This window comes from Cryptomeria japonica, chromosome 9 (genome assembly GCF_030272615.1).
Source record: "Cryptomeria japonica chromosome 9, Sugi_1.0, whole genome shotgun sequence".
Classification (NCBI taxonomy): Eukaryota; Viridiplantae; Streptophyta; class Pinopsida; order Cupressales; family Cupressaceae; genus Cryptomeria; species Cryptomeria japonica.
Genome location: NC_081413.1, coordinates 384,807,992 through 384,821,480, shown reverse-complemented (window position 1 = coordinate 384,821,480; position 13,489 = coordinate 384,807,992). Strand labels below are relative to the sequence as shown.

The following is a 13,489-nucleotide window of genomic DNA, read 5'->3' as shown; positions in this document are numbered from 1 at the left end:
AGATCCAAGTTTTATGAGAAAAATCATCAATGAAAGTGAGAAATCGATTTATTTAGTGAGGGAGTTACAAAAGGACCACATTTATTAGTATGAATAACTTCAATGGGGTTTTCGTGGCCTTCTATACAAACTAATCAGAAAAGCATTTTTATCTTTTTTTCCAAACAAACATTCGTCACAAATTTTCTGTTCATTCTTAAGAAATGGCAATTGTTCAACCATATGTTTCTTCTTAAGCAAAAGTGAACCACCAAAATTTAGATGCACATACCTTCGATGCCATACTTGACCATCATGCACCTCTATAGTACTAAAGACCTGCTTGCTTGAAGAAAAGTGAAGGAGAAACATACGATCACCTGTCATTTGTGCACATGCAACTATTGCATATCTTTGTGACTTATTTTCAATTATATCTGTGACTTATTTTCAATTATACATTCGTTCCTATAACTTGTTAATTTTGCTTAAGCATCTGACCTACTATAACAAATTCTTTTTTATTTCTTCGAGCAAGAACTAACGAAGTATCAAAAATATGCTTAATTTTGCAATTCTCATTTGTAACTTCAATTGTTCCTTTTCCTTTAGCCCATGTGATTATTGTCCCCCAACACAACAGTACTATTATGTTTTTCATCCAAATTAATAAATATATTTTCATTAGAAGTCATATGTGAGTAATAACCAAAATCAATATACCATAAAGTTTCTTTATTAGAATTTATATTCAAACAAGAAAAAAATACATTTTATCTTCCTCAATACTGTGAGCAGATTGCTTATGCCAATATTCAGACTCATAATGGCCAAATTTATTACAATGAAAACATTGAACATGTCTTTTGTCTCTACTTTCTACAAGTATCCATGTTTTTATCTCTGTAATTGTTACTTCTTCCTTGAAAACTAGAACCTCTTCCATGATCATAGCCCCTACCTCTATAGTTGTGACTAGGCTCACCTCTATGCTCATATTTGAAATCATTACCATATTCAGATTTGTGACAACCCTTAGAAAGCTTAGGCTTTTTACCTCGTATACTCAGAAATAGCACTTTCTCCTCCACGTGGGACATGATCACTAATGACCAAGCACAGAAGTTTGCTTGTGAGCAGGGAAAAACTTATCTTCTTATTCTGGCGACACTTTCTATTCTTTTAACTGGCAGCAGTCAAAAGAAGACAGCGATGATCGCTTTCCAAAAAAATCTGCATTCTTATTCTCTCTGCAATGCACAGGTTTTCTTCTTCTTACGCTCTGATACCAATTGAAGGTGTTAACAATTACAAACAAAATCATAAGGATGATCTGCAGATCATCAAAACAAAATGCAGAGCTATTTGACAAGCACAAGGAAAATTTCTTGATTCAAAATCATTGATCAAACTACATATTTATGAAATGGGATTCACAACAGAATCCAACTAACCAAGCAACTAACAAATAACTCTCACAACTGTCTTCTAACAACTAACAATGTTTATTATCTTACACACCTATGCATATGATATTAAGCATGTATTCCTATATATGAATATTTTATGATGTCCTTGAACTGGAGAGGACTTCCCTAGTTGACCAATGGGAGAGTTTGCTAGTGTTCTTATCATCTCTTCCCGAAGTTTCTTCTTAAAATCATCCATATAGTTGATACAATATGAATTCAGCATGGGAATTCATTCATTGAGTTAGCTTCTTGCAGTCTTCAATGTTCATGTGTTGAACAAGGCCCTGTAACAGTAAAATGGTTTTTGAATATCATAAAAGTGCATATGGGTCAGTCTCTTATGTTCTTAATTCACGTTTCCCTTATCTGTTTTCCTTTATTTCAGTTTTACTACTAGTTTGGAGGTTGAAACTTACCATGCTGTTTCCAGTATCAGATTAAGCATTCTGCAGCTGCTCATAAGAAATGCAATAGCTGTGCAGGCATATATTTGATTGTAATGGAGTTTTGTTTGGCTTTATTGCAGATATGCTCCCCATTCATGAGCATAGTTGGTTCTTCTTTTAAGTTATATTGTTTAAATAAGGGTCTTTCCATTTATATTTTACATCTGATTGTATTTTAAGATAGTCAAAACAACAATCTTGAAGCTGTTGATTTGTGTATTATAGACTCTAGCACAGGGAGCCATGATTGGCCACACTCCTAAAGGAATGGAGATAGCAAGAGAAGCGTTGGTGAGAGAATTTTATTTTACATGATAATTTTGAAATTTCCAATTTTTTAAATTATTTTTGACATAGATAGTATGCCATATGTGACAGGAAAAAATGACTGCAAGGGGATGGTTTCTCACTCCAAGATTAGGGGGTGAGCTCCTAACAATTGCATCAGGAGAGCAAGTAAGTGTACAAACTTTATTCCAAATGAAGTTTTTCTTTTGTATGAATATGAATGCTATAGTGTCTGTTTTGGTACCTTCTAATGCTCCACATACATTTGTGTAGAATTTGTCTGATTAAATGTTTGAATTATGGAAGAGCTCTTTCGTTAAGAATCTTAGTATAGACCACATTATGCTTCCTTGTGCAGATTGGAGGATTTACAACAGCAAATTACATATGGGATCTAATGCAAGCTCGTCACATTGTACCCCCATTAACTGCTGTGGAAGCATATCATAAAGGCTTAATGGTATTCTTGATTTGGGTGTTCTACTGAGCTGTAGGATTATCACAGCTTGTTTGAATTATTTCTTACATTATCTATCTGTATTTTTTGCAGGAAAGGGATATTCCTAAGGATGATCCTCGGCTAACTCAAATCAATCAAGCATTAAGTGAAGTACAACGAAGGCGGCAAATATTTAGATGATTGTTATTTGTTTGCTTATGGAATTTTATGTGTTCCACTGTAAGTTATCATTAAATGACTTGCAATTGTGAGGTTTTGATTTTACAATTTGTGAAATAAAGGTTTTAATTTTTCTGTCAGATACTCTGTTTAAGTCTAATCCACATCTCATTCTTTCAGTCCTTTCATGGAGGTTCTATTCGCTTTTTGATTTAGAGTAAACTATGTAATAACTTAAACCCAATTTCAGGGTACATGCCCGGTCCCAGAATAAGAAGACAAACAAAAGATAAATATAATATTTAATAATGAAATTTAGGAGAATGATCTGAAATCCTTTGGGACATGATAGTTGAGAACTACTGATTGCCCTCGATAATCTAAAATCGCCGATTAGTTACAATGTGATTGCCTCTTGCTCCTTATTGGTCAATGGGGTGCTAAGCTTGTTGATGTAGCACGTGGATATGCCATATGAATAAAGAAATGGAGCTTAATTATATTGTAAAATCATTTTTTCATTTTATGTAGATTTCACTTCATTTAGAGTTTTTGCTAGTTGAAAAATTGATCTTTGTTTCTCTGCCTACTATACTCCATGGCTAAAATCTTTCACAAATTTGTTTCTTAAAATCTTTTTGCATGTTTTTTGAGTGCCTTTTTGAGGCAATACGACGATGCAGTATAAATATCTTATTGGTTGAGTATTTAAGTGCAAAAGATTGAGAACTAGTTATTTTTTCGTTTTATGTAGGTTTTTACTTGATTTAGATTTACTTTGTTAGTTGAATGGCTAAAATTTTTGACAATTTTGATCCTTAAATCTTTTTGCTCGCGTTGGTGCCTTTTTGAGGCGATATGATGATGCTGAGTGGACAATATTTTGGTTGGTGATTTAAGTGTCTAAATTATTTGCTTATTTATTTTATGTAGATTTTTTCTTGATTTAGATTATTTGCTAGTTGAATGATTGATATTAATTTTTTTTATCTATCTATACTCCACAACTATAATCTTTCACAACTTTGTTTCTTAAATCTATGTTAATGTTCCGTGGGTGTCTTTTTAAGGCACTACGTTGGTGCTAAGTTTGATAATATCTTGTTGGTTGATTTTGTGCAAAAGCATAAAAAATAATTTTTTTAATTTTTTAATTTATTTTTATCTTTTTTCATTTTGTTCTGCTTGATATAGAAGCTATTAGCTAGTTAATAGTTGATATCTACCTATACTTCATGGCTAACATCCTTCACAACTTTGTCACTTAAATCTTTGTGCATGTTGTGGGTGCCTTCTCGAGGCTATATGATGGTGGCAAATGGACAATAGCTTGTTGGTTTACAATCCAAGTGCAATCCTTAGGGATATAATGGTTGGGAACAATTGATTACTCTTGGTTATATTATTGCCTCTTGCTCCTCATTAGATGATAGAATGCTAATTTGTTGATGTAACACGTTGTATGAATAATGAATTGGAGCTTTATAAAAAAACATGGCTTTGTATTTCGACGAACAACATAACCATAGAGGTTTCGACAAGCATGATATAGGGTTTCCCTCAACAACCGGTAGGGCTCCCCCTCTACAGAATCAACCATGGCATACGGTGAAAAGCAGGCAAGCGACTAAAGCTGAAAGAAGGGAAGCGAGGGTTTTGATGGATTTGTCTAAAGTTTGGGCAGTCCCCATTACATCTCGGATCCCAGACTGCGCTACAAAGGCAAATCGCATTCCCTTGGGAACTAGGGTTGCTACATCAAATCGGTGTCAATCCCTTCAAAGGCCCCTACGCAATTCACAACCACGCTTTAATCATGCAGAGGGTTTTATAAAACCTATTGGAGTTGGAGGAGCGGCCCTACAACAATGACGCCACAACTTCAGTGTCATCGAACCTGCTCCGATGATTAGGAGCTCTTATAATTCTATGAATAATTATGCCCCCAAGGCAAGAAGTAATCAATATGTCCTAAAGTCGGTAACATCCAACTTGGATTGCATCAAAATCTCCACTCCCAGTGACGCACTGGAGTTGAGGAATCATTGCGAAGAGCATGGGGTTTTTGCAAAATGGGGTAGAAATGGCCAACCCCTTGTAGAGATTGCTAAATGGTGGAAAGATGCATTCCATAGACAGGTAAGTATCACTACCCTAGCTAATAATTTTTCGTATATCAAATGCCATAAGAAATCATTGAAAACGAAGCTATTGTTTGAGGAATTTGTTTTCTACAATGGAGTAAATTTTAAATTCATTGATTGGCATTCTAAATTCGATGCTAATAAATTTGAATTCAAAACATCCTCTAAATGGATTGAAATTCACAATGTTCTTGTTGAGTTAATGCATGCCAAAATCCTCATAGAAATTGGGGATAAATCAGGCAAATTCATAGCAGTAGAAGCGAATTGGTCGGAAAAATCCGATATCAAAATTTTAATAGAAGATAAGAGCATGAAGAATTTAAAAAATATATCCCTAGACATAGTAGATGGCAATTATATCTTATCTCCGGTATGGTATCTTGGCCTGATCTCGAAGAAATTATCCTTTTGCAAAAGGATCAACCCTAGCACACAAAAACCTCAAGCCCAACGATATTGATGGCTTCATCATCAATGCTAACCCTCAAGAGGAAAATAATCAAGCAAACCCCCCCCCACCCTCCCTCCCCCCCCTAGATCCACGGACCGGAAATAGTCCAAATAAGACAGAACATAATAACAAAGATAGGTATGAGGATCAGATTCAGAGGGAATTAAGCAACGCCATCGATAACTTAATGGGTAAACTAGTAGAAGAATTTGTAGAGGAAGTATACAACGATGCTTTGGCAGATGTGGCAAACAATAATACCAATCTCAATTTAGAGTATGAGCAGACTCCTACCAGAGCCCAGACATTAGGCAATAACTCAACCCAGGTGTTACCTGAGGAGAACGCCTTAGACTCTCCTAATCTAGAGAAGTCTTCTCCGGTTGTGAAAGGGTTGAATGAAGAAGAAGAGAGAGAATTTATAATCAAAGAACTTATCAGTATGCAAGAAGGATAAAATAATTTGGCAATGAACAACAACCAAAACAATGTGTAATAGAGGCATCCTCCAGGTGGTAGGTGATAAATCGATTCCAGATTGTGGAAAATCCACTGCCAACAAAAGAGGTCGGAAGTCTTTTTTAGACAAGATGAAAATGGATGGGGAAGCGGAGGGGCAGACCAAAATTACAACTCTAATGGGTTCGGGAAAGTCCCCCCCTCTCCCTGTAATGGAATAAACATACTAGCATGAAATGTTAGGGGCCTGGGGCCCCCTAACAAACAACGCCTTATTAAGCACAGTATAATGAAATCTGCTATGGACCTAGCATAACCAATTTTAGTAGAAAATTCACCCAGTGGCAGGTGGAGATAGTGGACTCTATAGGGGCTTCGGGTGGGTTGGCAATAATGTGGAAAAGGAATTCAATCACTTTCACATGCTGCGCCAGAATGCAGAATTGGTTGACAGGCAAAGTAAGATCTCTCAGCCTAAACCTTGAATTTATCATCCTGAATGTCTATGGCCCAATCCCAATAGACAAGAAAAGGGTAGTTTGGTAAGAAATAGAGCACTTCCTAAGAAATCAGGAATCTAAGCACATCATCATAGGAGGAGATTTTAACACCATTCTACACAACAGATAAAAGTGGGGGGATAAGGTCCATTAAACAACCACAAAGAGACTTTGCTAATTGGATAAGCGAAAACAATCTCTTGGAAATTAGGATTGAGTTGGGCTTGCATACATGGAATAACAAAAGAAAAGGATTCTGCAACATTGTTGAAACTCTAGACATATTTTTTTTCAAAGGAGACCTGTCTCACTTTAACTCCGAGTTAAAAGCCACCATGGTCAGGCTCTGACCACTACTCGATGCTTTTAGAGATATTAGGGGAAGCAAAGACATCTGGGCGCCCATTCAAGTTCGAACTGATGTGGTTCAAACATGAGGAGTTTCTCCCTAATATCCAAAGATGGTGGAATGAAGGTGTCTTTGTTGGATCCAAATTGTACTATCTTGTCTCAAAGTTGAAAGACATTAAACATAAATTGCTAGATTGGAACAAAAAGAAATTCAAAAACATCTTTGAGGAGAAGATAAGAATTGAAAAGGAACTGGAACTTGTGAATAAGGATGTTATGCAACATGGGATGACCCAAACAACATATGAGGCAGAGAAAAAGCTTCTATGTGAGTATGAGGATATTTTGGCCAAGGAAGAGAGATTCTGAAAACAAAAATCTAGAGAAACTTGGCTAGAGGATGGAGACAGAAATACCAAATTTTTCCACAACAGTGTCAAACTGAAAAGGGCAAGAAACATAATTACTCAGATCATCAGCAATGATGGGCAAACCATTACAGAACATAATCTAATTGCGGAGGATGCAACCCAGTACTTTAAAAATATCCTCAACAACTCGGAGCACTCGGACCTCCTTGACAATAGAACCTTATTGCTGAACTAATAACAAATGACGATAATCATATGTTGAATTCCAAAATCACTCATGAAGAAGTTAAAACTGCTCTATCCCAATTCCAAGGGGACAAGGTCCCTGGGCCGGATGGTTTCCCCGTAGGTTTTTTTCAGAAATGTTGGCACATTTTAGGAGATGAGGTCACCGATGCCCTGGAATCTGCTCGAAATGCGGGGAAATTCTTGAAAGAAATCAACAACACCTTCCTAGCCTTACTCTCTCGAAGGAGAATCCCTCAAAATGGGAAGAGTTCAGACCCATTTCTTTGTGCAACATGATTTATGAATTATTATCAAAGGTCATGGCCAATAGGTTGAAAAAATTACTGTCAGTCATCATCTCAGAAGAGCAAACTGGTTTTGGTCCCAATAGATCAATTTTGGATGGGATAGTCATAGTCCAGGAAGCCATCCACTCCATTCAGGCCCAAGGCAAGCCAAACATGATGATAAAACTAGATATTAAAAAGGCATATGACAAAGTGGATTGGTATTTCCTCTGTAGTTGCATGAGAGCCTTTAGCTTTAACAAACAATGGGTAAATTTGATCTATTTTTGCATCTCGAACTCAAGGTTTTCAATCGTATTGAATGGGAAGCCGAAAGTGTTTTTCGGAGCAACTAGGGGCCTGAGGAAGGGAGACTCACTCTCCCCATTTTTATTCATTATGATGTCTGAAGCCCTAGGAAGATGCTTAGATGCATCTCGGAGAGCGGGAAGGCTTGTGGGTATCCAAATCGCAGGAGGTGTAGATCCGTGCACTCACTGATAGTTTGTTGATGAGACAATGATTCTGGGGAAAGGTAAGTTGAATGAAGCCAAGTAAATAAAGAGAATATTGCACTCTTATGGGCTGGCATCCGAGGAAATGGTCAATTGGGAAAAAACCTGAAATATTCTTTTTTAACATGACAACATAGGAGGAATCTAGAATTGCATCATTTTTAGGTTACAAAATTGGTCAATTAACATTTACATATTTAGGGATGCCTTTGGACAAAGGCATCAGGACTAATAAACTCTGGGAATGAGAAGGTAAGGAAAAGGCTATCTTCCTGGAAAGACTTATGGTTGACTGGGCAGGAAGATTAACACTTATTAAGATAGTCTTGGCGGTGATGCCCATCTACCTACTTTCATGTATCCCACTTTCAAAAGGAGACCACAAGAAATTGACTCAAACAATCAGAAATTTCTATTGGCAAGGCACAAAGGACAGGAACAAACTTAAATTGATAGCATGGGACAAAATATGCCGAGAAAGATGTGATGGGGGTACAGGGATTAGGAAAACTCTCTGGCAAAATAAGCCTTAGGGGTAAAACTGGTATGGAGATTATACACCTCCTCAGAAGCCAAGTAGGCCAAAATCCTTAGGAACAAGTATTTTATGAGTAATCATAGGGAGGCAGTATTCAGGGATATGGAACCACCCAAGGGTTCGAGAATTTGGAATTTCATAAAGGAATGTCGCACACTCATATCCAACTTCTTGTCCTTGGGCATTCGCGATGGCAAATCTGCTTTGTTTTGGGAAGACTCCTAGGGGGGACATCCTTTGATAGACAAGTTATGGACACTACTGGTATAAAGCTACAATTGAAAAGCCTATGGGGTAATTGTGTAAGGGAATATATAACAATGGAACCAAACTTAGCAATTGGGTGGAATTGGAAAGACGCGTCCTTTCATGATGGATAACAATGGAATCAAATACTTAGTTGTAGAAGGATAATCTTCAGACATGGGTCGGATGAATTGATATGGCCTAAATCTAAGGACGGGCAGTACAACTGTAGAGATGGCTTCAAAACCATATACGATGAGGAAATGGTCTGCAAAGATTACATCCCGACTATACTATTTTGGGACAAATTCTGTCTCCCAAAAGCTGGTCTCTTTGCCTAGGCTGCAATCCAAGGAAGGGTTCTCATTGCAGAACAATTTAAACTTAGAGGTTACGAAGGGCCTTCAATCTGCCTCCTATGTAAGGAAAATGAGGAAACATATCTTTACAACCTACAATTATTCACATAAATGTTGGTACTGGTCGATGGCCCAACTAGGATGGTCAGGTGCTCTTATCCCCTCCCTGATGGAGTGGTTCAAAGGATGGTTGATCATCAAAAGAAATATTCTGTTCCTCCACTTATGGATCTGCAGTCTAGCCATAATCATCTGGGAAATATGGAAGGAGAGGAATAAGAGAATATTTAAGGATATAGAAATGCAGGCGGATAAACTTATAGCAAGGATAGAAGCCTCCATCACTGAAATAACCAACAACAAGAACTTGTCTATCCCACAACATGACAAGATATTTATAGACTGGGACAGATTTATCAGAAATCAATGGAAGGGGATCAAGATTCGCCCCTTTATCAGGAAGGAAGGCATAGATAAAAGTGCGGTGAGGAGAGCATGCAAATGGTTACCCCCGGGGAATGGGTGGTATAAACTCAACTTCGATGGAGCATCCAGAGGAAACCCCGGGTTGGAAGGTGCAGGTTGTATAATACATTCGAACAATGGTAGTTGCATTAGTTCAAAATCTATACATTTAGGACAATGCACTAACAACATTGCAGAAATGTTTGGCCTAATAGAAGGATTAAACCTGTGTAGGCAATTAAAAATATCCAAATTAGAAATTGAAGGTGACTCGGCCATTATAATTAATGCAATCAGAACCAGAACAATGCCAAATTGGGAACTTAGAAGCCTTTTGGACAAAGCTCTATCATTACTACATTACGCAATAAACCATATATATAGAGAAGCTAACTCGATGGTGGATAATCAAGCCAGTATAGGGGTAGATGGAACGAATAAAATCATGTCCTTCATTCCCGTTCGCTTAGATTAGTCAATTCACAGGCAGTCAGAAGCATCTTGCAATAACACCCATGTCTTAGTACGAATTTGTACTCATCCCCTGCTCTCATATTTTCAGCCTCATGCATACACATACTTATATCTGCATATATATATATATATATATATATATATATATATATGTGCATATATATTTGCATGTGTACACACACACACACACACACACACACACACACATATATATATATGCAGACATATCCTGATCATATTTTCATATGCTATCCTCAGTTGACATAGTATATGAATAATACGTTGTATTAATATACTTATATATATGTATACATACATATATACATATATGTATACATATATACATACATATACATAAATGTATGTATATACATATATATGTATATATATGCATTCATATACATCTATATTTCTTTAGAATCATAAAATTGTATATATATCTATCTATTCTTATTTGTATATATATTCATATATACATTTATATATGCATTAATATATGTATTTATATTACATAGCCTTCTCTTCTATTTTGATTTAAAACCTCTATTCCGATGACATCTATAGAGGCATTGATTTGACCTTCCTTGTCTCGCGCACTAGCTGTGATCAGTACGCAAAGAGCTCAATTAAACGCCATCGGTATTAATTACCTTGATCTTGGAGATCATCCTTCATCATTTTCTTTGCATCGTGACCCTTCATCCCTCCCTCTCTAACACTCTTAAGTGATTAAATAGGTCCTTTTTCAAGATAGCAGAGCTATCTTTTATGACGCTTTTCTAAGCACGATTACTAAAGTAGTGGCTTCTTATATCTTTCTCTGTAGTGTAGTCGGTCCTTCCAAGTTAATCTGGGTTGTTCAATGATCTGAGTGAGTTGGTCTCATTATGGACACACCGTTGAGGCTAGTTGGGCTTAAGAGACAAATGGCATTTACAGGGGACATCAACGAAGATAGATTGAAAGGTATTCTTGTCCTCCCTAATGTCCTGGTTATTCGGGCGGTTAAGAAAATATTAGGGAAAAAGAATATCAAGAATGATGACCGAACTAGGACCAACTCTGATATAGCTTCAATGTTTCTAGTGGTGGCCATGCACTTTGAGAAGGATAGGGAGGTGGTTATGAAATTATGTCGAAGTGTCTTCAAGAAGGAACTGTTGGGCGAATTGGATAGGGTTGTCATCAATGTGGATGATGATTTAACACTCCCTAAGCTTTGTAACTATGACAGGTTTATATGGAAGAACAAACCAGTGCCAAGATTTCCAATCTTGGAAATAGAAGATGAGGTTTCCTTTGCGGCCTACAATCCGATAAGGCAACAAAATTTCTTCTTCCTCATGTGGCTTCTGCATGTTAAAAAACTGCCTTGTAATAGATGAGTTGCTAACTATCTTGAGGCGAAAGACATTGAAGTAGTCCCTAACGATGTAGAGATCCCCTCTGCCCCTGCTTCCAGACCAGGAGAATCCTCTGTTAGTTCAGGGTCGTCGGCAAGCAAGGCTCGGTTGAAAAGGAGTCGGGTCTCTCTTGAGTCCTAGGACTTACTCTCTTTCTGCAGGGCAGTTTTTTGCTTTTCTTTTGGTTTACCCTTAACTATATCGTCTCTCTTGGCTCCGACAGGACACCTTTGATACCTAATGACTACTTTTGCTTTAAGTTCTATTGAAAGTAATATAGACATATGGATGTTTATGCTAATATTATATTTAGCTTAGCCGTGTTGTTAGTTTGTTTATTGTCCAACTTTGTGTTTCTTTCGTTTCAAATTTAATTAATCGTCTTCTCTGATTTGGGTGCATTCTCAAAGTTTTGCATATATATATATATGGTTGATATAGATGGTTTTATGAATATATAGATTCATGCAGATATATTCAAGATGTGGTTTATTCACCCTCTCGGTGCTTTCTCTGGCGTGATCCCCTGCATGCTTGTCATTGCTCTTAATCAGAGTTCTCTTTCTTATATATATATATATATATATATATATATATATATATATATATATATATATATATATATATATATATATATATATATATATATATATATATATATGTATGTATGTATATATATATATGTATGTATATATATATAGACACACACACACACACACACACACACACATATATCTTTTGTTTTGTATATATATTTGTCTACGACTGTCACGACCCTAGACTGGGTTATGCTATGGTTACTTAGATTTGGCAGCTAAATCTTGCTTTGGGTCTTGCTTACCTTGCTTTGGGTCTTGCTTACCTTGATTTCTCTTCGATGCATTGGTAAGTTTTTGTTAGGCAGGTTTGAGAGTATATTGATCTATCTTGTTTTGAAATCTTCGAGTATGTCCTCACAGTAGAAATCGATGGAAATGTTAGTATTAAGACAAAACAGGGGAATTTATCAATTTTGGGTTATAGTTGCTCATAATTATTAATTGGAACTAGCCTAACAATGTGCAGGAAGAACGTGGTTTCTGTTTTGGCAATCCGACTTTGCAGGATTCAGGTGGAGGTCTTCATCATGTCTTACTTAGAACAACACCTTCTCAATTTGAGCAGGATATGATTCCATTGCAGTCAAATTATGCATCCATCAACGATGGAATGAGTATGGTGTACTCGACATGAATTATCAATTGTAATTTTCTGAAATGGCATCTGGCCATTTATTGTATTACCTGATTATTTCTAGGAATTACCTTTCCTTGGGCAAGATCAGAGGTTTTCTTCGCTCGATTCTTTCCTACTGGTGCCCACACTAAATTGGGTTGTAAACTTTCATGTATTTTCATTTTATTAATACAATTATTCGGCCACGATCTATTATCCATAAAAAAATAAAATAATGAATTGGAGCTTTTAATTATATTCATAATTATACTTGATCAAAGTTGCTAGTTGATATTTATTTTTGTATCTATCTCACATTTTTACAAGTAGACATAAGACATCCATGAACCTTCTTTTTTAACAAGTACTCAATTCACTAACTCTTTCATACTTAGCATGCCATGATAATGTCCACACCTATTGATGTTGCACATGCAATGTCATCACAAAAACACCACCAAAGAGCAAAGGAAATAAGATAATGTGAAAGGGGTTTTGCGAAATCCATTTCACACTCCTTATGATGGATTTAACGTAAGTAAAAAGGCAAGTAATTTTGTGGTGGCCACCAAATTTGAATTTTAAAATACATTCAAATGCTTTAAATAAAATAGTTTTCAACCTTATAAAATGATTGCAATAATTAATTTAATATATCATTGGTTTAGATTTTTCA

The 13,489-nt window shown here is 36.3% G+C and overlaps 1 protein-coding gene across 2 annotated transcripts in view; it reads left to right on the top strand.

Moving 5' to 3' along the window:
• Positions 1–12,967, top strand: part of LOC131072739 (pentatricopeptide repeat-containing protein At4g35850, mitochondrial) — a 254,154-nt gene extending 241,187 nt beyond the window's left edge. The window contains exons 10-14 of one of the 2 annotated variants that reach the window (XM_058009014.2): positions 2,123–2,188; positions 2,276–2,353; positions 2,544–2,645; positions 2,736–2,864; positions 12,664–12,967. In XM_058009014.2, coding sequence (XP_057864997.1) covers positions 2,123–2,188; positions 2,276–2,353; positions 2,544–2,645; positions 2,736–2,825 — 336 coding nt within the window. In that variant the 3' untranslated portion in view covers positions 2,826–2,864; positions 12,664–12,967. Of the gene's footprint in view, positions 1–2,122; positions 2,189–2,275; positions 2,354–2,543; positions 2,646–2,735; positions 2,945–12,663 lie in introns of those variants that run through there. The other variant, XM_058009006.2, reaches the window with a different exon arrangement.
• The last annotated feature ends 522 nt before the right edge of the window (positions 12,968–13,489 follow it).